At 45.9% G+C, this 20,858-nt stretch overlaps 1 protein-coding gene across 1 annotated transcript in view; it reads right to left on the bottom strand.

Annotated features, from left to right (window-relative positions):
* Positions 1-3,086: 3,086 nt before the first annotated feature.
* GLG1 (golgi glycoprotein 1) overlaps positions 3,087-20,858 on the bottom strand; it is a 154,275-nt gene continuing 136,503 nt past the window's right edge. The window contains exons 13-26 of the mRNA XM_080828132.1: positions 19,969-20,055; positions 18,602-18,664; positions 17,770-17,883; positions 16,588-16,676; positions 15,589-15,706; positions 13,867-13,959; positions 12,188-12,325; positions 10,459-10,582; positions 9,416-9,558; positions 9,127-9,228; positions 8,085-8,192; positions 6,420-6,540; positions 5,722-5,828; positions 3,087-4,299 (exon numbers count right to left, since the gene is read on the bottom strand). Coding sequence (XP_080684258.1) covers positions 4,132-4,299; positions 5,722-5,828; positions 6,420-6,540; positions 8,085-8,192; positions 9,127-9,228; positions 9,416-9,558; positions 10,459-10,582; positions 12,188-12,325; positions 13,867-13,959; positions 15,589-15,706; positions 16,588-16,676; positions 17,770-17,883; positions 18,602-18,664; positions 19,969-20,055 — 1,575 coding nt within the window. The 3' untranslated portion in view covers positions 3,087-4,131. The remainder of the gene's footprint in view (positions 4,300-5,721; positions 5,829-6,419; positions 6,541-8,084; positions 8,193-9,126; positions 9,229-9,415; positions 9,559-10,458; positions 10,583-12,187; positions 12,326-13,866; positions 13,960-15,588; positions 15,707-16,587; positions 16,677-17,769; positions 17,884-18,601; positions 18,665-19,968; positions 20,056-20,858) is intronic.

Here is a 20,858-nt window from a genome sequence, read left to right as displayed (position 1 = left end):
CACTCTGAAAAGTCAGTCTGGGTTTGTAGGACTTATCTGTTGTCTGAGGTCAGGGCAGGAAGGGGGCTTCCCCTTTGAACTCGACTGCCGTAACAGGTGACCCTGGTCCTAATGGAGAGGAGGACCAAGAGGAGAGTACTAGAGAGATGGCTGACCGAAGACAGATGAGAGAGGGAGACAGTAAGAAAGAGGCAGGCCAGAACATCGGGTCTGGGTCCACAGTCCTTGGGAATCGAGACCAAGAGAGAAGAGGTGAAGAGAGAGGAGTCCCTAAAGGCCCAGGAGAAACTCAGGCTACTGGAGCGCTGCATTTGATCAAGTGAGGCACATGCCGTCCAAATGGTAAGAAATAAAAAGGATCTGCCAGGTTTCTCAAATTTGTAAGAATCTGAAATATAAATATTTTATACCTAAATGCACACAATTCAAACAGCCGTCTCCTCCTTGTTCTATGGCAAAATTTAGGTTGAGTGTGTCGGGCTGGGCTGGCTGGCGTCATGGCTCCCCATATCTGCTCACTGAACAAAAGCTGTACTCAGGGGGTGGGTAGTTTTTGGTGGGAGAGGGCAAGAAACGGGAAATGAAAGCCTTTCCTCAGAACTTGAGACCAGCTAAGTAAGGAGGCCGCCCCACGAAGCAGTCCCACAGCGTGGGGGTGGGGAGGATGGGAGACATTTCTGGAAGTCATACGCACACATGAAAGCGAATCTTCTCTTGGGAAAATAGAAGTCGGCACACAAGTTCCTTTCTATTTTGTCTGATGATACAAAAACGGGTAATACAGACCTCTTTACTACTGGATTCTTTTACTACATGACTTCGGGAAATGGGAGGAAGCGAAATCCGATCATTCTGTCACCTCTTCTGGGAAAGCAGAATCTCCCTCCCCCTCCCCCCACAGAGCTGCTCACTGTCCCCCAGAAAAGGAAGTGCAGGATATGAGACAGCGGAAGGCCTGCAGGGAATTCAAGCCGATGCCTGCCGAGTACCAGAATCCCTGGCTTCCAAGGACAGGCTGGCTCAGAACAAGCCGACTGGACACACAGCACAGGGAGTGGCAGCCAGGGGGTCTCCAGGGAATGCAGAGGATGAGGGCTTTCCTGCTGGGGTGAACCTTTACTCTGGGTGAAGGGGTGAAGCCTTTACTCTGCTCCCGCCTCAGCACATCTTGCTAGCAGACTTTTCTTAGGACAGCAGCAAGAGCAGGAGGCGGCCAGGGACGCACCAGAGCTACCCTTCTGTGAGAGACACTCAGAGGGAACAGTCTTGTTCCTGACAGCCTGCCGGTATTTCTGATTTCCCGTACCGCAGGGCCTCCAGCCCGGGAGAGTAACCTCCTGGTTCTCCAGCGTCATGGAGCACACGAAGTAGGACTTCCTGAGACACCGGAGCGAGCTGACAAGGCCAGATGAGTTACCTGGCTACTGTAATTTGCAGCAACTGCCTGAGGCCTTGACCTTGGGGGACCTCCCCCCACCAATCACCCGATGCTTGGTACCATCTGGGCTAGACACCAGAGGAGATAAGGACAAGGTCCATCATCGGCTCCTCCACTAGGGCCACGGCTTCCTCTTCTCGACTAACTCTCGACTAGCTGATTGATCCACGACTGACCCATAAGGGCCGCAATCCATGAGGCGCAGCACCTGTGTTGTTCCACCGAATGACAGAACAGAGACAGCTGAGCTGCAGGTTCAGATGGTGCTGGGCCCCCTGGAGGTAGAAACTGCTCAGGACACTATCTGGGACTCTGAAGAACGGGTCACCTGGAACTATTCCAAGCAGGATGGTGAAATGCTTTCTAGCAACAAGCAATTGAAAATACTGGCAGAATTATCCCTTTTATTCTATTTCTAAATATGACAAATGCTTCAAGAATCAAACTCTTTCTCAAGCTTCCAGATTTGCTGTAGACAACTAAGACAAACCCAAAATGTCAAGACACATTAAACCATGGAGATGTTTTACACACATTGGGAGGGAAATGTACAGATGGAGAGTGGTACCCGCACACTCACCAAATGGTGAACGTTTATTCTATCCTGTAAGTCATGCCAGACACGTTCGTGGGGGCCTGCGTTCAGACGACATCCCCAGTTCTCATCCCAAGCTCCCACAGCTCAGGTGGGCACTCCTGGAGGTGGACCACGTGGACCAGCCCAATTCAGTTCTGCAATGGTGGCAGTAGGGGCTTCTGCCCGGACTCCAAGAGTTTCAATCCCAGGACAGGTGCTGAGAATCAGGAAGACCCTAAGAGCATGAATGAGGGGACCAAGCAGCTTAGCAGCTCCCCTTGGTGACTTAAAGTACCCTAGGCAGGGGAACAGAGCTGACTTCTGGACCCCACTGCCTCCAGGAAGGGTAGCAACAAGAAAAAGAAGAAAACCACAGTATTCAAATATATGTCATTCAGATTAGACAATAAGTAATTTGAATCAACTGATCCACACACTGATCCACTTTGTATCGAACACATTTCAGGGGAGACAAACGTGGTGTAGGTCCTGCAGCCCACGTGGATGGTGGCAAACGAGGGGCAGGGCAAGGAAGGGCGCCATGGTCTATGTGGACAGTTTAGGCACATGATTTATAATACTCTGTGGACGTCTAACGGGTTAATAAAATATATATTATATAAATATATCTCCTCCTGTACATGCCGCCCCCTTGTGCAGCCACCGTGACTCCAGGCCCCAAACTCAAACCAAGGTGTGCCAGGTTGCACCCTGATGCTTGCACCACTCCCCTGTACACGCCAAACCTGTCATCCCACACTGGAGGGACGAGGGAGGACGGCCAGGAAGACTGCTTCCATCAAGCTCAGATTCTGGAAAGACTGATGAATCATCAAAGTACAACATTTGGCCAATGCCTACTACAGCGGGTGTACACAGCGAATGGACAGAAAGGAAAAAAAATCACGGAGAATAGGCTCCGTCTTTTAACCCAGGAACTTTCCAAGTCCTCTCCACAAAGAGCATGAGAGAGCTTGTCTGGGGAGACGGCCTTGAGCCTGCAGAAGGGTTGGGTTGGACGGCCAGTCACACCCTGAGACCGCGCTGAATCTTTATAAGCCACTGTCTCTGACCTGCATTGTTGCCCGAAACATAAAGCAAAGTGAATCCATCCCTGCCCCTCCTTCCCGCCGAGCTCCCTCCTGTGGTGTGGTCACTGCCTGCCGGCAGGCCTTCTAAAACAACTGCTATCCCCCAGCAGGGTCATTCCAAATGTGACTGGGTCCTGTGCTAGCCTGGAGGAGGAAGATGCCTGGGATCCTGCTCCCTGGGACTCAGGGTCCAGCCTCTCGGCGCAGATCAAGTGACTGACCAGCTTCACATACCTTCAATCTCCTCCCCAACCCTTTACCCTTGGCCTGGGGAAGCTCATGCTTGCTTTACTTCACTGAAGTGAGGAGATCATAGGAATACCCATGGCCGTGGTGTCTTGACCAGCAGTGGCTCTATTAAGGTGGGAACTGGAAGGCATCACTGTTTCAGCAGAAGAAAACAAGACCCAGAGCAGGCTGGTTAGTGGTTTCCCACTCCTCGGTGAAGTCCATGGCCCCCACATGGTCCAAAGGTGCTTTCGAGAAATGAGCAAGACATCCAAGTAACAGCATATTGGGTGGTGTGTTTTCCCTCCAAGTCCTGCCTTTGTTTTACAGTCGCACAGAAGAAATAACCCCATTGCCCAAGTCAAGCCTGGAGGAGATGTGTTACTATATACATTTTTTTCTTTCTTTAAAAATTATTTTTTTGGTGTTTTTGTTTTTGTTTTGTTTTGTTTTTTAAAAATCATTTGAGTTGCAGGTCAGGTAAGTTGGTTCTGGAAGTACTGGTAGTTCCATTGGTATGAGAGAGACTTGCCTACAGGCAGGTAAACCCAAATTTGCCAATACAGGCAATAACCCAAGCGGCCAGCTGCTGTTGCTGCACGAAATGGTCGAGGAGGAGGAGGGCACCATGGACACGGGCGAAGTCGGAGACGGGACAATGCAGAGGACACCTGCGGCTGCTCTAACATGGGTGTTGGTGCCACCTCTGAGAAGAACGAGGTGAGTGGGTACACTATACAGGAGGGCTGTACAAACCGGGCACTGGACAGGTAGTTCCTCTGGCGGTCAAGGTGGCTCTACCTGTCCTTGAGCTCTCGTGTTACTCGCTTGGTGATACGTCCACACATTAGGCCGATCAGGAATAATATACAGATGCTCCCACTGATCACAGAGAGGATGTAGTTCTTTGACGGAGATGTCATCACTTGCATGGCGAGGTCAGAGAAGCCATCTGCTGGGGCCACCTGGAACGACACACCGCGACATTGGCCTCTGAGAGAACTGCGCTGGGGCAGTGCTAGCTCTAACTTGCCCCCCTCAATCCTTAGTTTGGTTGATGCCCTTTCTTTTGGGGAGAGAAGACGAGGGACAAGAAAATCAAACACAGAGCTACAATTCCTTTTCCTGATTGTAATATGGTGCATATCTACTGCATAAAATTAGAAAATACAGACAAACACAAAGAGGTGGGCTCTCATACCATCCATCATGGTGATCTCCACCACTAACCTGGCAGCAGCCCTTACACTGGGGACCGCACCGCAGGTGGGGCCCTGGCAAAATGCTCCAAATGGTTTTGCTTTTTTTCCAACGAGGTTCCACAGCCGGCGTGGAGCCCATAGCGGGGCGTGAACTCACGACCTGAGCTGAGATCAAGAGTTGGCTGCTCAACTGACTGAGCCACCTGGGGGCCCCACTAACATGTTTTTAGTCATTTAGTCCTCAAACTAATCGCACATTACAGCTGAAGACCCAGAGGCCCAAGGGGTGGGAGGTGGTTACTTGTACAATGTCGCAAGTTCTTAAGTATTCGGATTTATTTTTAAAAACAGAGAGAACAGTTGAGAATGTGTTGGATGCTGCTTCTGTATCTTAACTTCCTTTCACTCACCATTAAATCGTGAGCGCTGCCCCCAGTAGAAACACTGTGTAAACACGACTCAGGCCGACTGAACACACGGCACCGCTCCCACAGTCGTGGACTTGCAGTCTAGCCAGTTCCCATCCCAGGCTCCTCTCTGCTTTCTCGAATGGACCAATATGCAGCCCACAACAGCAGAATCAGGGCCCAAAGGCTCCCCAGGTGCACAGGGACACGGACCTGCTCTTTTCAGGTCTCACCTTAGCCTGGGTCCCCGAGAGGGTCTGCCCAGACATTTGGCTATGTCTCTCTGCTTCTCTACTCATCCCATAGCATAGGGAGGTTTCAGATGAACGTGAATCTGAGCACTGATATTTGCCAACACGAGGTGATCAGTAGTCACTGCAGCAACTTAGCAACTGACCCGTGGAGAAGGTGAGCGAGGAAGAGACTAACGTGGCACCCTCTGCTGCCTCACTTAACTGAGGGCTTCCAAGCCAACTATGTTCCCTCGGAAGAACGGGTGAGGGACGTGGTTGCTACTTGGACAGCTGTGATCCCTTCCCTTACATCTAGGTGTGAAGACTCTTCACGGTCCTTCCTGTCTGCCTGTTACCCTTGACCGTTCATGCGGGCGACAGGAGGAACTGGTCAAGAAAGTGGTCAAGCTGGGGAAGCTTCGAGGACACGGACAGACTTTCCGAGTCCCCTCACTGCTGGTCTCGCAGCAAGGACAGGAAGGCCGGCGGAGTATCTGGGGGAGCTGACAGAGGTGGTTGTTTCAGGAGACTCTCTCGGTCCTTACCTTTGCAGCGTAACTCCACATTTCAATCCGGTCATTGAGGCGTTTTTTGCACTCGGGTTGTAACCTCACCCGCTTATCCTCCAGGGCCTCCATGAGGCAGGACATTTCTGTGGAAGAAAAGGGGTAAGGAGTCAAACTGTCCTGAACAGAAATTTCCGTAAGGCTGGGGAGAAAGGGACCTCACCATCAGAGAATGCAGATTTGGAGGCCACACAAAGTTAAATCCATTCTAGGAAACTTGAACCAAAATTTCACAAGAAGAAGAATGTTGAACTTCCAAGGCCGGCTGCCCAGCCCTTAAAACCTCTCTCATTTTTATTGGGCCCATCTGGCTCAGAAACAACTTTCTACCTGCCCAGGATTTGCCCAGTGTGGCCCCTGGGAAAGCTGATGAAGCTGCTCTAGTTTGGAAAAGGGGGAAGAGGGCTGTGATGATGACGAAGTTTTGCTTTCCTGATAAGTAACTCCACCCTCCCTTTTCATCAGATGCGTACATCTGCTCATGGCTAGGTCTGTTCAAACCTGCAGGATTACTCTTAAATTCATTCTGCCACAAAACCCTAGCCGCAGCATCAACCAGGCCCCCAGAGGATGTTGTCTGTGGCTGAGCTGCAGCTGTAGAACGGAGTGGCTGTGAGCGCTCTCAGAGGGGAGTCTGAGTGAGAGCTCAGAGAGGGTCAGAGCGAACAGTGACTTACGACGCCCTCGGCCAGGGGTAATGGCTGCACAGTGGTGTTTAATGTCCAGGGCACACGCTGTATGAAGGACTGGGTCCACAAAGATGTCTGCTTTGCTCTCCTTCAGCATGTTTAACACTTCCTAGGAAGGGAAAAACATCGCAGAGAGAGCTTTTATAGAGGAAATGTATCAGATCTGTTATCTGCATATACTTTATATACAAACAAAGAAGTCAAGGAGGGAAGGTGGAGGTTAACAACAGAACTTGTTGAGATAGGTGGCAAACTGGTGATGATGCAAAGAATGTAGACTTTTAGCAACTGATTTGATTCCATAAATATACTCAGAGACCTAGTGTAAGCAAAGCCATGTGTTAAGTAAAGCAGGGGGTTATAAAATCACCTTTGGGTTTTGGCAGTCTGCTATGCCATATTATTAAATACTAAGGGTTGGTATTTAGTGGTATAATATAGCTATTTCCTTACTTTAAGAGGACTGAAAAATGTGAAATCTGATAATCAGAATTATATGCTATCTTAAAATTCCCAAACAATGGTCAATATTTGCAGAATGTTTTACTTTACCTCTATTATCCTCAAAAGAAAAGAAAAAAAAAAAAGACTGAGAGAGCATAAATGTTACTGCAAGAACAATTCTTACTGAGTTTAAAAATGTTCCGAACAAGAGGAATATAAAAATAATGGAACTGAAATCAGCTCTGCAGTCTCTCCATTTATACACGATGAAACAGGAGGTAAAAATAGGCCAGCAATGCCTTTTTTTTTCCACTTTATTAAATTTATTTATTTACTTGAGAGAGAACGAGAAAGAGACTCTCAAGCAGACTCTTATGCTGAGCCTGACGTTGGGCTCAATCCCATGATCCCAAGGATCACAACCTGATCTGAAACCAAGAGACAAACGCTCCACTGTGCCACCAAGGCGCCCCCAGAAATGCTTTCTTAAATAGTGAGTTTGCTTTCAATGGAAAGACAAAATATAGTCTCTATAACACAACAATAACCAAAACAAGAAAACAAAAACCAAAACTCAAATATTGTTCAAAAAGTCCTCCTCAAAGTTAAATGGGATCATCTGATGACAAAGTAGTCCAAGAAAGTATGTGGATTTAGCTTTCCGCCAACTCCCCTTATTCCTCAGACCATGTGCAGTCGGAAGCATTTCAGCAGATGAAAGAGCTGTGCACCAAGTCACAGTGACTCAACGACATCACTGAAACACTTTTCAAGAAAAGAAAAAGCTTTTTGAAAAAGATCAAATAGATCATCTCAGTAGCAATTCTGCAAGATAATGTATGCTTAGCAGTTATTTTGTTAACTTTGTTTTTATGTGCTGTTTCTGAAATGATTTTTATGGATGCAGAGTATGTACTGATATGTTGGACTTGACATTGTGCTCTTGGCAGTGTACTCACGGTGCCCCTCAACAACAGGCTAGCCATGGGGATGAGACCTATTTGCAAAAAAGTAGGACATGTCAAAGAATATTTAAGGTATAGGCAATTAATTGTCAAGAACGCAATTAAAGTTTCCTAAGAGGTAACAGTGTATAATTCTGGGGAGGAAGGTTTCGATGTTATCACTGAGATGTCAGAGGACAGCATTGGAAGGAAAAACAAAAAAGGACTGAAAGCAACAGAAGAAGCATCTGATGGTGGTGGTTACCTTCTTACAGGTGTCTGTCTTGATTTTGAGCAGGTTGACTTTGAGGCACTCCTCTACTTGACCCGTCTGCTCTTGGGCTGCAGCTTCCTCAGCACACAGATTAGAGATCTGTCGGGGAGACACATGAAACACAAGGCTGTCTCTACTCTCACCAGGAACCTTGTCTCTGCCGCCTGTAGATTTGGTGATCCTCCCACAGGCCACAGGTCCTCTCAAAGAGTTTCCCAATGTACTTCACTCCCCTCCCTCCTGTACGAACTGCCAGACCCCATTCTCCTTTCCAAGGACTGGCACACAGAGTCGAAAGCCAGTCAGTGTACCCATCTTTATGCTGTCAACCCTGAAATTGGAGACAAGACTGTCCCAGGACTGGTCACAAAGAAGGCAACCCTTGATGACACAGGAGGAAGGTGATATAGCCAAGTGAAATACCAAAAGCAAATGCTTTACAAAGGTGCAGGGTCAACCCAGACTCACAACTTGGCAATATACACATCAACACATAAAGGCGTTCTAAAACAGTCCACACCAAAGATTAAAAACTTAGCCCTCCTCGGACAGCTTTATGAGTAAGCTTCTTGTAAAAATCTTTAGCTCTGATTCCCTAAAACTGACATAAGTTGAACAGTTTTTCACATGGCCTTTTCAAGCTAGAAAGTCAAATAATTTCCAAGGACAGGCATTTCTTTGGTGCTATTCTAAGAGCACTTTATCTTTCTGGTAAGTCTTAGGGTATTCTAGGTTGACCATCAGAATGAGGAGAAGGGAAGAACAAACTATACGGAGACGTGTGTATGTATAAATATAATAAGGAGAACTAGTACAATAGAGAAATACGGAATCAACACTACAGTGACAGAACCAATGCCAAGTCGAATTCAGTGTCACAGGGAACCAGAAACTCAAACAATGGAGAATCCAGAAGACGGGCCTTCAACTATCCTGGATTCAAAGCTGAAGGGAAAGAGAATACAGGACTTTTTTCCAATAAAAATTTCTCCGAAAACCTCTGTTTATAACCAGTTTCATACCCAAACCCTACCTCGTCTGAGCAGTGCAGCTGGAGCTGGGGATCGAGTCGGTAATCCAGAGCGGACTCCTGGATAATGATCCGGATCTGGTCTTCACAGTCTGAAGAGAGCCGCTACAGGTGACAAAGGGAGACTTCATCAGCCTATCAGGCAATTTCAGCTTTTTATTTGGCCTCTGATTTGGGAAAGTATGAAAAAGGCTTTGGGGAAGCAGGAGCAAGCTTGGGACTTCCAAAGGAGAAACTACGGGGAGTCGAGGGTCCTCTACGAACACCTCTGCGAGAGTCCAAGCCAGTTTACCTGATCAGCGTATCTCAGCTTGAGGCAAGAGATGACTTGACCTTCCAGCTCTGAATCATCCTTGGCCTTAGTCAGGATACCATGGCAGAATTTAGGAATGTCAGCTTTACAGGCTTTCCTTAACACAGGGTTTAAGCGGTAATCTAGAGTGGAAAGTGATAAGTACCTGATCAAATGTTCCATCTGGATTCACAAACATAAGAGATCTGCCTTTCGAAGGGGGGCATATTATGTCAGTGACCACAAATGAACCACTGATTCGTTTATTTGCTAAATGTTTACAGAGCCCTCACTGCTGTTTTCAATCAGCAACAGAATTTAATGAAAGAGGAGAGGTGGAGACGGAGACCCCAGGAATTCTACTTTGCAGCGGCTCCGTGAGCTCTGCTGGCACCAGCATTCTTACTAGTTGTCACAAAGACCAAGCTGCCATCACCAACCTTTCCCGTAACAGGTGCTTTGGACAGCACTGAGATTACCTGACTCATCTTACCCATTATGTTACAAGGTCTTGCAACTCAGAGCCAAAATTTCTGTGTGTGTTTTTTTTTTTAAGATTTTATTTATTTATTTCCCAAACAGAGATCACAAGTAGGCAGAGAGGCAGGCACAGAGCAGAGGGGAAGCAGGCTCCCTGCCAAGCAGAGAGCCTGATGTGGGGCTCGATCCCAGGACCCTGAGATCATGACCTGAGCTGAAGGCAGAGGCTTAACCCACTGAGCCACCCAGGTGCCCCAAAATTTCTCTGTTTTAAAAGACATTACCCATACATTCTCCTACCACATGCAGGAAGTTTTGTTAAGTCTCTAGACTTTTCAAAGAACTCTAGTCCTGACTCCTTCTGTCTCCTTCCTATGACTTACATTCTGTTCTCCCAGCTACTCTTTGAAGGAAGAATAAGTCATTTTGCTTATTGCATCCAGACTGTTCCCTCAAAACCCACGGCCAACAAAACACCTGTAGTTTAATGAGACAGGTATATGTCAACTCAGCTGCACGGAAGCCACACTCAGTGGGACGGGAAAGCCAGGCCACGATGCTACCTGTGTTCTGGGTGATCTGGCGCTTGGTTATCATCTGTTTGCATTTGGGATCCATCAATTCACTGTTTTTGTTTTGCTTCAAGCACTGCAACATGGTTTTGGAATCTGCTTCTGGACAGAACCTCTGCAAGAAATAAAGTTTTACAAAAGTAGTTACCCAAATAATGGCAATTAACAGCACCCATATCACTCTTCCATCAACTGGTGTGCTAATGTCATCGGCTTGAAGAGACTGTGGTACAAGAGAAACAGCTAAGTCTGAATCTGCACTCAGCCTCAACTTCCCCTTTCTTCATCTCTTCGCTACTATGTTGCTCACAGTTCTACTACCCTGTTTCCTACTTTACATAGGACAGACTCTGTACCTACATGGCTATGTTATATTACATGACATCTCCTGAACTTAAATATTGTTTAAGTATGAACATAATGCCGTAACAGGTGGCCAGGTAGCCCTCAAGGCGTACCTAATCCGAACGGGAAACTTAAAAATTACCCACCAGCCAACGTGAACAGGTATGTGGGGAAGGGACCAGGCTAGTTCATCTTTTAACTACAGGGGCTATAATCCTATCAAAGTCTGTGGCTAGCCTCTGTACACTTTTTAGTGTCCTTGAAGTCAGAGAGATCCATTTTGGACTAAAAATAAATACCACCTCTATGTGCTAATCAACAGTCTATTTGCTAATCACGGTCTACTGATATCTTAATTCAGGTTGCTGAAAAAGTCATCAAAATCTTACAAAACTCCCACAAATCAAAGCCTGACAGTTCTTTTTTTTTTTTTTTTAAAGATTTTATTTATTTATTTGACAGAAAGAGAAAGAGAGAGAGATCACAAGCAGGCACAGCAGCAGGCGGAGAGAGAGAGGAGGAAGCAGGCTCTCCACCGAGCAGAAAGCCTGATGCGGGGCTCGATCCCAGGACCCCGAGGATCACGACCCAAGCCAAAGGCAGAGGCTCAATCCACTGAGCCACCCAGGTGCCCTGACAGTTCTGCTTTTACATAGGACTCAAATCTACCAGGCCCAGCTAAAGACACTTCTAACTTTCACAATTCTCTTTGGTATCTGATAGAGTAAAAAATATAATTTTGTTTTAAAGTAGCATTTTATTTTTTAAGTAAATTATAATAAAGCATTTTGTTTTATTTTATTTTAAATAAGGCATTGGAACTTTAAATTTAATCTCTTCATATATGGGGACAGATCCAGGAACTGACATCTAGGTTTTCAAGTCAGCCCTGCTATAGAGAATGCTCACTGGAGAAGTGTATGAAACAGAAGAACTTGTAGAATAGAAAAGCCTTTTGATTGTGGAAGGACGCTGATCAGGACACTTGGTGGTGGTTTTTTCGGTGTACTTACCACTACCCACCCTCAAAGATTAATCATGTATTTACTGGGTATCTATTCACTCGTGCCTTAGGTCAAGGTGAGCTCAGTTAGCTTAGCTCGGTGGTTCTGAGACTTGAGCCAGCACCAGAATCACCCGGAAGGCTTTTTAAAACTGACAGCTCTGCTCAGAGTTTCTGATTCAGTAGATATGGGGGAGCCCAAGCACTGGTCAGTCCCCAGGTGATGCTAAGGGGACTGTGAGAACCACTGTCTTATCTGTATAGAACAGGTTGAGTGGTAAGATTATAAAATTTGTTCTGACGTTTAAAGAAGCTTATGTTGTTGTTTTTACCGACCCTGTGCTTACCACCCCTTGGTTTGGGGTCCCTTACCTTTATCATCTGCTTGCAGACTCTCATGAGTGTGTAGTCTAGTTCTGGGTCCATCATCTCTGTCTCCTGTAGCTTAAAAACCTTCTGGTGGCAACGGGTACTTAGCTGCTTCTTGTTTTCTTTCAGACATTCGATAATCTAGGGCACAAGAATTATGGTCGTGTTAAGGGGTGTATCCTGGCCTGATAACTCATGTGTTCTGACGGCAGCCTTCCGTTCTTAGTGCATCCCCCAACTTTTGCTCTATTCCAGGCAATAGGAATCAGAATTCCTAGGCAATAGGAATCAGAATTTGCTCACCAAGGAGAATTGTATTTATAGATTTACAGCTTCAGGGCTAAGAGTGAACCAGACTATATAAAAATAATGGATGAGCAGGCTGCACTGGAGTCTAAAAGGAAGGAAACCCACTCAAGATTCCTGATTTCTTCTGCCTTTCTCTGGAGCAAGAGCCCTGACTAGACAGTTGGCACAAGCTAGGAGGTTCAGTTCAACTCTCCATTTACCAGATGCATGAGAGAGACCCAGTCCTTACCCCTGATAAATAGTCTCATGAGGCAAACTTTTGTAAACAAATAACTACCAAAGAAAGAAAGAAAGAAAGAAGGTGGGCGGTAACATAAAAGCATGAAGTGCCGCATGATGGATTTTAAGACAGTGAATTAAAGGTATCCCGGAACCTGCCCTTCCCCACACCACTTTATAGATATTATAAACAAATGATGAAGGGAAGCAGATGGGAAACTGCAATAACTCGGGCTGTACATAAAGTCAGGAGACTTCCAGGAAATCCTCAAGGAACAACCCAGAATCACCAAATAACTGAGAGGGAAAAGTAACAGAGCAATTTAAAAAATACATTTAAGATCCTTAGAACAAGACAGAAAGAAATGGTAAACCAGAAGCAAGAACAGATGGTTGTGAAAAGAACCAATTACAGATCTTGGGAACAAAAAATAAAACCCAATCGGTGGTCTCTCTAAAGAGAAGAACAGACAGAACTGAAGAACACATTTTTACGCTGGGAAGTGGAACTCAGGAATTACCTCAATGCAGTACAATGGGGAAATAACATGGAAAGTATGAAAAAAAAAGAGACAAGGAGGACAGATTCAGACGCTCCAGCCATCTGCTACGAGTTCCAGAAGGAAGGAAAAGGCAGTGTTTGAAAAAACAGCAACTGTGGGCAACGCACCATGGCAATGTCCTCGACTAGAAAAGGCGGGTGAGCCGCTGGAAGAACACTGACAGGAAAAATCACGTGCTTGCACTTCATTCCTGACAGTTCGGGGTAGGACCCTGTTCTGTGTGTTAAGGAAACAAAGTTTCCCAGGTGACTCTTATGTTAAGAAAAAGAACTAGTCAAGAACTTCTGTGTAATGGGCATGGACTAAGGGAATAATCAGTTTTGGAGGTGCACGGTGTTAGGAAAGCTATGGAGAGGAGGAAGCATCTGAAGGCTCAGGAAGAGCTTCGCAAGGTAACCCGAAAGAGGGAAGACAATGAACAGGAGATCAAGACGAATGCAGATAAGGAACTTACTCTGGGAGAAGTCTGGTATAGCTTACGAGGGGATGATTAGGCTGGAGAGAATGTGAGGAGGCTCATCCCACCAGCAAAGAATTATTAAAATGTTACCCTCCCATTTTCACAATTAGAAAATAAAAAGAGACAGTCACCTGAGCATTGCCATACTGCACAGTGGAACAGTAGTTCTTGATGTCAGTCTTGCAAGCTTCATACAGATCTGGTTCCAGACGGATGTCCTCGGTCTGCACGGGAGGGAGCCAGCATGGAAAATTGAGCTTCTTCTAAACTGGAGATGTCAAATGTTCTAGAGACTCAGGTGCTGACTAGATCTTATCTAGTGACCACAACTCACACCCAGCAAAGCAGCAGCCGTGTGGCCACCACAGTATGAGGAAAGCTGGGATTTAGTTTCAATCCTGCTGCTAACTAGCTAGATGGCCTTGGACTTTCTTTGCAAAACAAAATGCTGTCACCTGCCCGGCCCCTTCACAGCACTGCTGTGACATGAAGTTAGATCATATGATGTGGAAACTACTTCAGAAAGTCGAAACCAGGGAGGTGAACCATGAGAGACTATGGACTCTGAAAAACAACCTGAGGGTTTTGAAGGGGCGGGGTGGGAGGGTGGGGGAACCAGGTGGTGGGTATTAGGGAGGGCACAGATTGCATGGAGCACTGGGTGTGGTGAAAAAACAATGAATACTGTTACGCTGAAAATAAATAAAAAATTAAAAAAAAAAAAAAAAGAAAGTCGAAACCATTACATAAATGTAGGTTCCTACTTTTATTATTATTATTTTACTGAAGGAGCAGGGTTCAAAGCTAGGGACCCAAAGTCTCAATTATAAGAGGACATCAACGCTAGCTCCAGTTCAACATAATTATCACTGAAACACTCCCACCCTATGGGAAAATCTGGTAATGCAACTTTTGTGGTATTACTGATAGTCGGTATTCGTTATTAGTTTTTCCTTAGACTGAGGTGAAGTAAGTATGATTCACAATACGGAGCATATTAAACATACTTTTAGCTGTTTTCTTAACATGGTTTAACCTCAAAAGTAAAGTAGGAGGTTTCCTTTTACAGTGCACAAAGCAGCTGACTTGCCGACAGCTGTCTCACCTCAGGACCCGTAAGCTCATCCGTGCGCGGCACTCCCCTGGAGAGTGCTGCTGCTCAGGGAGCGGGCACAGATCTCAAACTGAAAGACGAAAATTGAGGGAGGCATGCCTGGGTGCCTCAGTCAGTTAAGCATCTGATTTTGGCTCAGGTCATGATTCCAGGGTCCTGGGATCCAGCCCTGCGTCAGGCTCCCTGCTCAGTGGGGAGCCTGCTTCTTCCTCTCCCTCTGCACCCCATACCCCCTTGGCCAGCTTCATGCTCTCACTCTCAAAAAAACAAAAACAAAAAAACCAAACATACACACACACACACAAACACACACGCTGAGGGGGAGGACCTTGCTACAGGCCATCAGGAAGAGAGGAGGCTTCTCCCGTTCTAGTCTGCTGCTGGACACGAATTTGGAGTAGGTGGCCCGGCTACTGTAGGCAGCCATTGTGAAGGAAACCAGGATTGCAGTAAAGATGCCACAGCAGAGACAATAGGGAGAGACCCTTGATCCTTGAGGGCATTACTAAAGCAATGATTGTATCATATGCTTAAGGCTGAACTTTCAGTGACATGTGGTAAAAATATTTTATCAGTCAGGAAAAGCGAAGCAGGAAGCTGTCACATGGCAAAATTTTAGCACAAGACTCCAAGTCTTAACAATCACAGTAGTGGCTAAAATCTTCCAATCTGCCCTCACCCTTCACCCAAGCTTCTAGACCCTGCTTGTGGGCCCGGAGGCCGTGCTATGAGACGTTACCATCTCTAGCTCTTCCACCCGCAGCTGCTTGCGGCACTTGAGGGACACCCTGTGTTCCTTGGCTTCCTGGAGAGTGTCATTGCGCACAGTGGTGCTCAGGCAGATCACCACGTCCACCCTGTCAAGGAAAGGAGAAGGCTGAGACTGGCTGGACCCACAGGAGGGCAGAGGGCCCAGAGCCAGGCTGTGGCAGGGGCCACATCACCACCCCAGAGTGCATGACCCCCTTTGCCATGCTTCTGAATGCCCTTTCTAGAAGTCTGTGTTTTCAGAGCCTCGAAAGCAGTAATCTGACTGTGCATGTTACAAACGTCTGAAGGCGGACTACATTCCTGACTGGTGGGGAGGCCAGGGGGGGACATGTATGCAAGGACAGTTCAATGCTTGTTTTGTTACAAACATGTGACCAGAGAGGAATGCTGCTCTTAACTCTAGACTGTGTCTTTGATGAACGGTGAAATCCATTTCTGACTAAGCAAAATGGGCACTTGGTTTATACGAGGAGGATGTGTTCTAGAAATGCACCTTTGCAAAGAGTGAGATGGAAGAACTGGGGCAGCCATATTGTAAAAGCTCAACACTCTCCTCATTGAGACCTGATTCTTAAATGAATCAAGTTTTTGTTCCTTCACTAGACCTCTTAACTCAGTAAAAGCCCCTGCTGCTCTCCGGAAGAGCTGACGTAATGGGATGATGTTGGGAGGAAGTCAGTTAACCTCTCATGCTGCAACTTGCTCCTCTAAGCGTGCAACCTGAATCTGCCTCCTCAGTCAGACAGCCGAAACCCGGGACAGTAAGATCGGCCTCCAGGCCTCTCCATGGCAGAACTGCCTGGGTCCCCTGTGGCTCCAGGCAGCTGTAAAGATGATCTGACCACACAATCCAAGTGCTTGGCCACACTGCCACAGCGTGTGCTGGCCTCCAAGGCTAACCCTACCAGAACACAGGGTATTTGTCAGACTTTAGGGAAGAAGAATGAATCAAGTAAAAGCTACATACTTCTTTTTTATGTTGGGGCAAAGTTTCAACACATCTTCCTTGCAGGCCATTTTAAACTTGTAAGAGAACCGAAAATCCTTCATCTGCACCTGAAAAAGATGATGTGAAAGAAAATTAGCAGCTCTGTGGCACGTTCCAATCAGCAATGTGCATGAAGACTGCAGATGCCCGCCTTCCAGGCCCTGCGCAGCTCCTCTTCTGTCTCAGGCTTTAGGACGGACCCACCTCCTCATTCCTCCCTCTGCTATGGCCACTCTAGCTTCCCTATCACTCTAGTCCCGCTGCTCCCTCTGCCAAAAGGGCTTTTCTTCTCCCAGATCCCCCATGGTTTGCTCTGTCACCTCCTTGGCACTTTTATTCAAACACCTCCTTCTGAAGACCCCTTTCTCCTTCACCCTCCACCCTGTAGGTGGCTTTATTTTTCCTTACAGGCCCACCTGAGACCGTATTTACGTTTAAACGTGTTTTTGTGTCTTTCTCTTACTAGAACATAGAACTGACAAGGGCAGGCTTTGTCTGCTCAAGGAGCCCACTGTCTGGGTGGGTGCCCTCAGAGGCCCTCAATATCATTTGGTAAAGGCAAATGATAAACCAAAGGCCCCAAGAAGAGATCAATTTTATACAGATGACAGATTTCATCCTCGTGGGAAGGAAGTGCTTGCTTTACCGGAAACAGTTCCTTTAGATCTGTGCCAACTGTGAATACAGTTTAACCTTATTTGGATGTCAGACCTGATACGGCAATAGGATTTAAAAGAGAAAAAGGCTTAGGGTCTAGTGTACTGATAGACATTTGGACTGCTGCACTGAACAGAGACATGAAACAGCACATCTCACTGATAGCAGCCATGTAAGCAAAGGCTGACACACCCGACACAGGCAAGCAATGTCACTCATCTCTATCCCCATTGGCCTGCCCGTTCCCTAAGGGTACAGACTTCACCTTTTTTTAATTTAATTTTTTTTTTTTAACAGACTCCATCTTATTTAGCACTGCATTCGCAGAACCTGCCATTGTGCCTGGCCTTAGTGGATAAAGACCACAGTTTTTGAGAACCAGGAAAAGGCATATTTGGAAAAAATGATTTCTCATAGAAGAGATGCTCTGACGCTCTGGAAGAGAAAGGAATTCAGAAGCATCCAGGCAGCCAAGACAGGCAGGGTTTGCCTGGCATTACTGACCAGCTGGAAGTGGGTGACTCCAATGGCGCACTTCTCATTCATATCCTTCTGGTGTTTGTTCTGAATCAGACACTCCATCAGGTCCCCAGAGTCAATCTGGTTATCTGCCACGTCCTAGGGAAGGCAGTGCACATTCACACTTCATTTCTAACAATTAATGAACAAATCTTGCACCCTAGTTCTTAAGAAAAAATGAAAACTAGACTGACTCTAGAGCCTCCCTCAACATGATACATCATAATTTATATCAAAATCAGCCTAAGAAATGATAAGGGATAAACATTCAGTGGAGTTGCACAGCAAGTTGCCCTGCACCAAGCAGCGACAAGAACATGTCCTGTGCAGGGCTTTTGCTCCTTCCCCACGTGACGCCCTCAGCTGGCTTCAGATCACACCCAACGCTGCCTCCTGATTGTCAGATCCTTATGGTTCCCGCATGGCTCCACCCCCACCATTTAGCTAGTTCAACAAGTGAATAAAGTAATAAAGTAACAGAATTCATTCAATTTACAAGGAGAAGCTATCATCAGTGCTAACAAACCCTGAGCTGATGTAGCGGAAGCACCTCAGCGGTGCTCAGTGATCCGCTATGGGATCCCCTACGGTGGGCATCCTAATGACTGCTGCCAACCTGACAACCTCATACCAGGGCACCTCCCAAGCACAACCAGATAAGGTTTTCCAGGATCGTGGCACCCCCCCGAGTCTGTTTACATTTTCAACTTTCACTCAGGTGTCATATATGCTGGAGAGGTTAAGTGCAATATACTTGAGGGCCAAAGTCCCACTGAATTTGGTTTATGCTTCTTCTGTTTCTCCAGACATTACTTACATGGCAAAAGTTCTGAATTATGGGCTCACAGGCTCTCATCAGCAAGGCTTCTATTTGAATGTCCTGTAGAAGATTAAACATATTAATAATTCTGCTTTAGAAGAAGCTATTTGTGGCAAGAGTGGTAGTTTGTGTTTCTGAATCAGTAGCAACTGACGGGCAAATAATCTAAGACGTACATTTGGGAGCAATTCTAGTCTTTAGGTTGGCGAGCCCCAGCACAGACTGAATTGTTCCTCCATTATATTTTAAATGGCAAGTTTTTCTAGGGGCAGATACCCCATGAGCCGGAGCAAAAAAAGAGAAGGCAGAATTAAGAACAGTGCAGAGGAAAAAGCATTTAACAGTAATCCTGGAGTTTAGCTTTTGGACTTTTACCAAATGGCTAAGCAGTTCAAAATGAAAATGCGGGTAACTGACATCTGTCTTCAGTTTATAAGCTCCCCAAACCGATGACAAACCACTGCCTCTGGGGGATGCACACGAATGTCTTTAAGCAGACAGTAACCTCTGTGCCGCACTAGCTGCTGAAATAACAACTCCCTTTCACGAGGGACACACCCCAGCAAGTCCTCCTAAGCCTACAAGGACAATGAGAATGGGAGAAGGCAGATGATATAAGATGAAAGAAAGCAACAAACTTTTGAAAAACAGAAAGCAAAAAAAAAAAAAAAAAAAAAAAAAAAAAACACCAAACAAACTAGTTGGGAAATGTAATTTTATATATTGCCAATTCGAACGGTTCTAAAAAGCTTAAAATAAGAAAAAAAAAGAGCAATCCCCCATTTCCCTGATTTCTGCCCCCATAAGACAATTTTATTAACATTTTTAGCTGCTCCCTCCCCAGTAATGCTTTCTGTATTTCTAAATAATATGTCTATGCTTACGAGACTTTCTAACTTCTTTTTTAGTATTTCTGTGGGTTTCAGGATGAAACAGGGATAAACACACATATTCAGTCTTCCACGTCTAAGTGGAAATCCCAGGCTTTTATTACTGATGACACAAACATTGCCAGATGACCTAACTGAAAGAGCTGAGATAAGAGAACAGGAACAGGAATGCTTGGACTATTCATGCATGTGATTAAGAGATCTGAAGCACAGCTGCTATCTTTTCTTAAAGGGGAGGAAAAAGATTGGTCTAATCACTGTGATAATTCTAATTTTTGAAGAAAACCGAAGGGCTAAGTGTCTAGCATATTTCTCTGGAGATGAGAAAAGGGGTTCAGGAAGCAACACAATGTACTTCTCTGTAAAGCCAATGAAGGGAATGGGCACTCTCAGGGGCAGAGAAAGGGCAGGACTGAGAAAAGAGGACAGGCCCCTGACAGGATGCCCGTAGTCTATGAGCCACAAGTCGCTTACCTCGGATTCTAACTCGGTGAGGTTGCCGACTATATCTCTGCACTCTACAGCCAGGTCGTCAAGGTGGTCCTGGAGGCACTCAAGCTCCTGCAAATAAGAAAGCAATCCCCTGGCATTTTTCAATTATATAAATGAACAAGGGAAGCCGAGAGAACAGTATCTATTTCCTTTGCAGTGGTCCTCCTTATCTTTTCTTTTTAAAAACTATTTCACTGAACGGAACACTAAAGCTTTATTTGAGTCCCCAAACCGGGATTGTAGAGAAGATAAGCACTTAATGTAACAGGGTGGTTGATAGGGTCAAGGGGAAATAAGCACCATACAAATCTTCCAGAAGGCCAAGTCGGTAAGTCCAACAAGAATCAATGTTTAGATGTCCTCAGTGTCTAAAAATTTTATCAGGCCTTTACTCTATTCCATTAACAACCTGTCATTCCATATTTTTAATCTGTGTTTTGATATTTTGATAAAATGCTCCCATTTTAAATCTGCATGTCAATAATAATCAGTGAACAACAGATTCACAGTAGAATGACATGCAGTATTTTAAGACCCTTCAAAACCAACGCAGGTTGGGACCCAGTGTCCAAAATCCAGCATAGAGCTGACAGCTCCTCCCAGTCAAACCTGGGATTCTAACCCTCGCCCACACAGAAGGATCCTGAGGGAAACTGCAAAGCGAGTGAGCACACTAGGGTTCAGGCATCCAAAAGCTATCTTGTCTGGGCTTTGGAACCTGACCTGGAGTGACCTTGTACCATCAAGCCATTACTATTCCTTTTAGAAATTTATGGGTTTTAAGCAGAACAGGAGCTCACTTTCCCAAAGCTATCAACAGCTATTTCTCGGCAAAGGCTCTATTAAAGGATCAAGTTTAACTTAGTATCTGC

This window comes from Martes martes (assembly GCF_963455335.1).
Source record: "Martes martes genome assembly, chromosome: 17".
NCBI classification, from domain to species: Eukaryota; Metazoa; Chordata; class Mammalia; order Carnivora; family Mustelidae; genus Martes; species Martes martes.
Note: the sequence above shows the minus strand (reverse complement) of the source record. Positions and strands in the feature narration are given on the sequence as shown.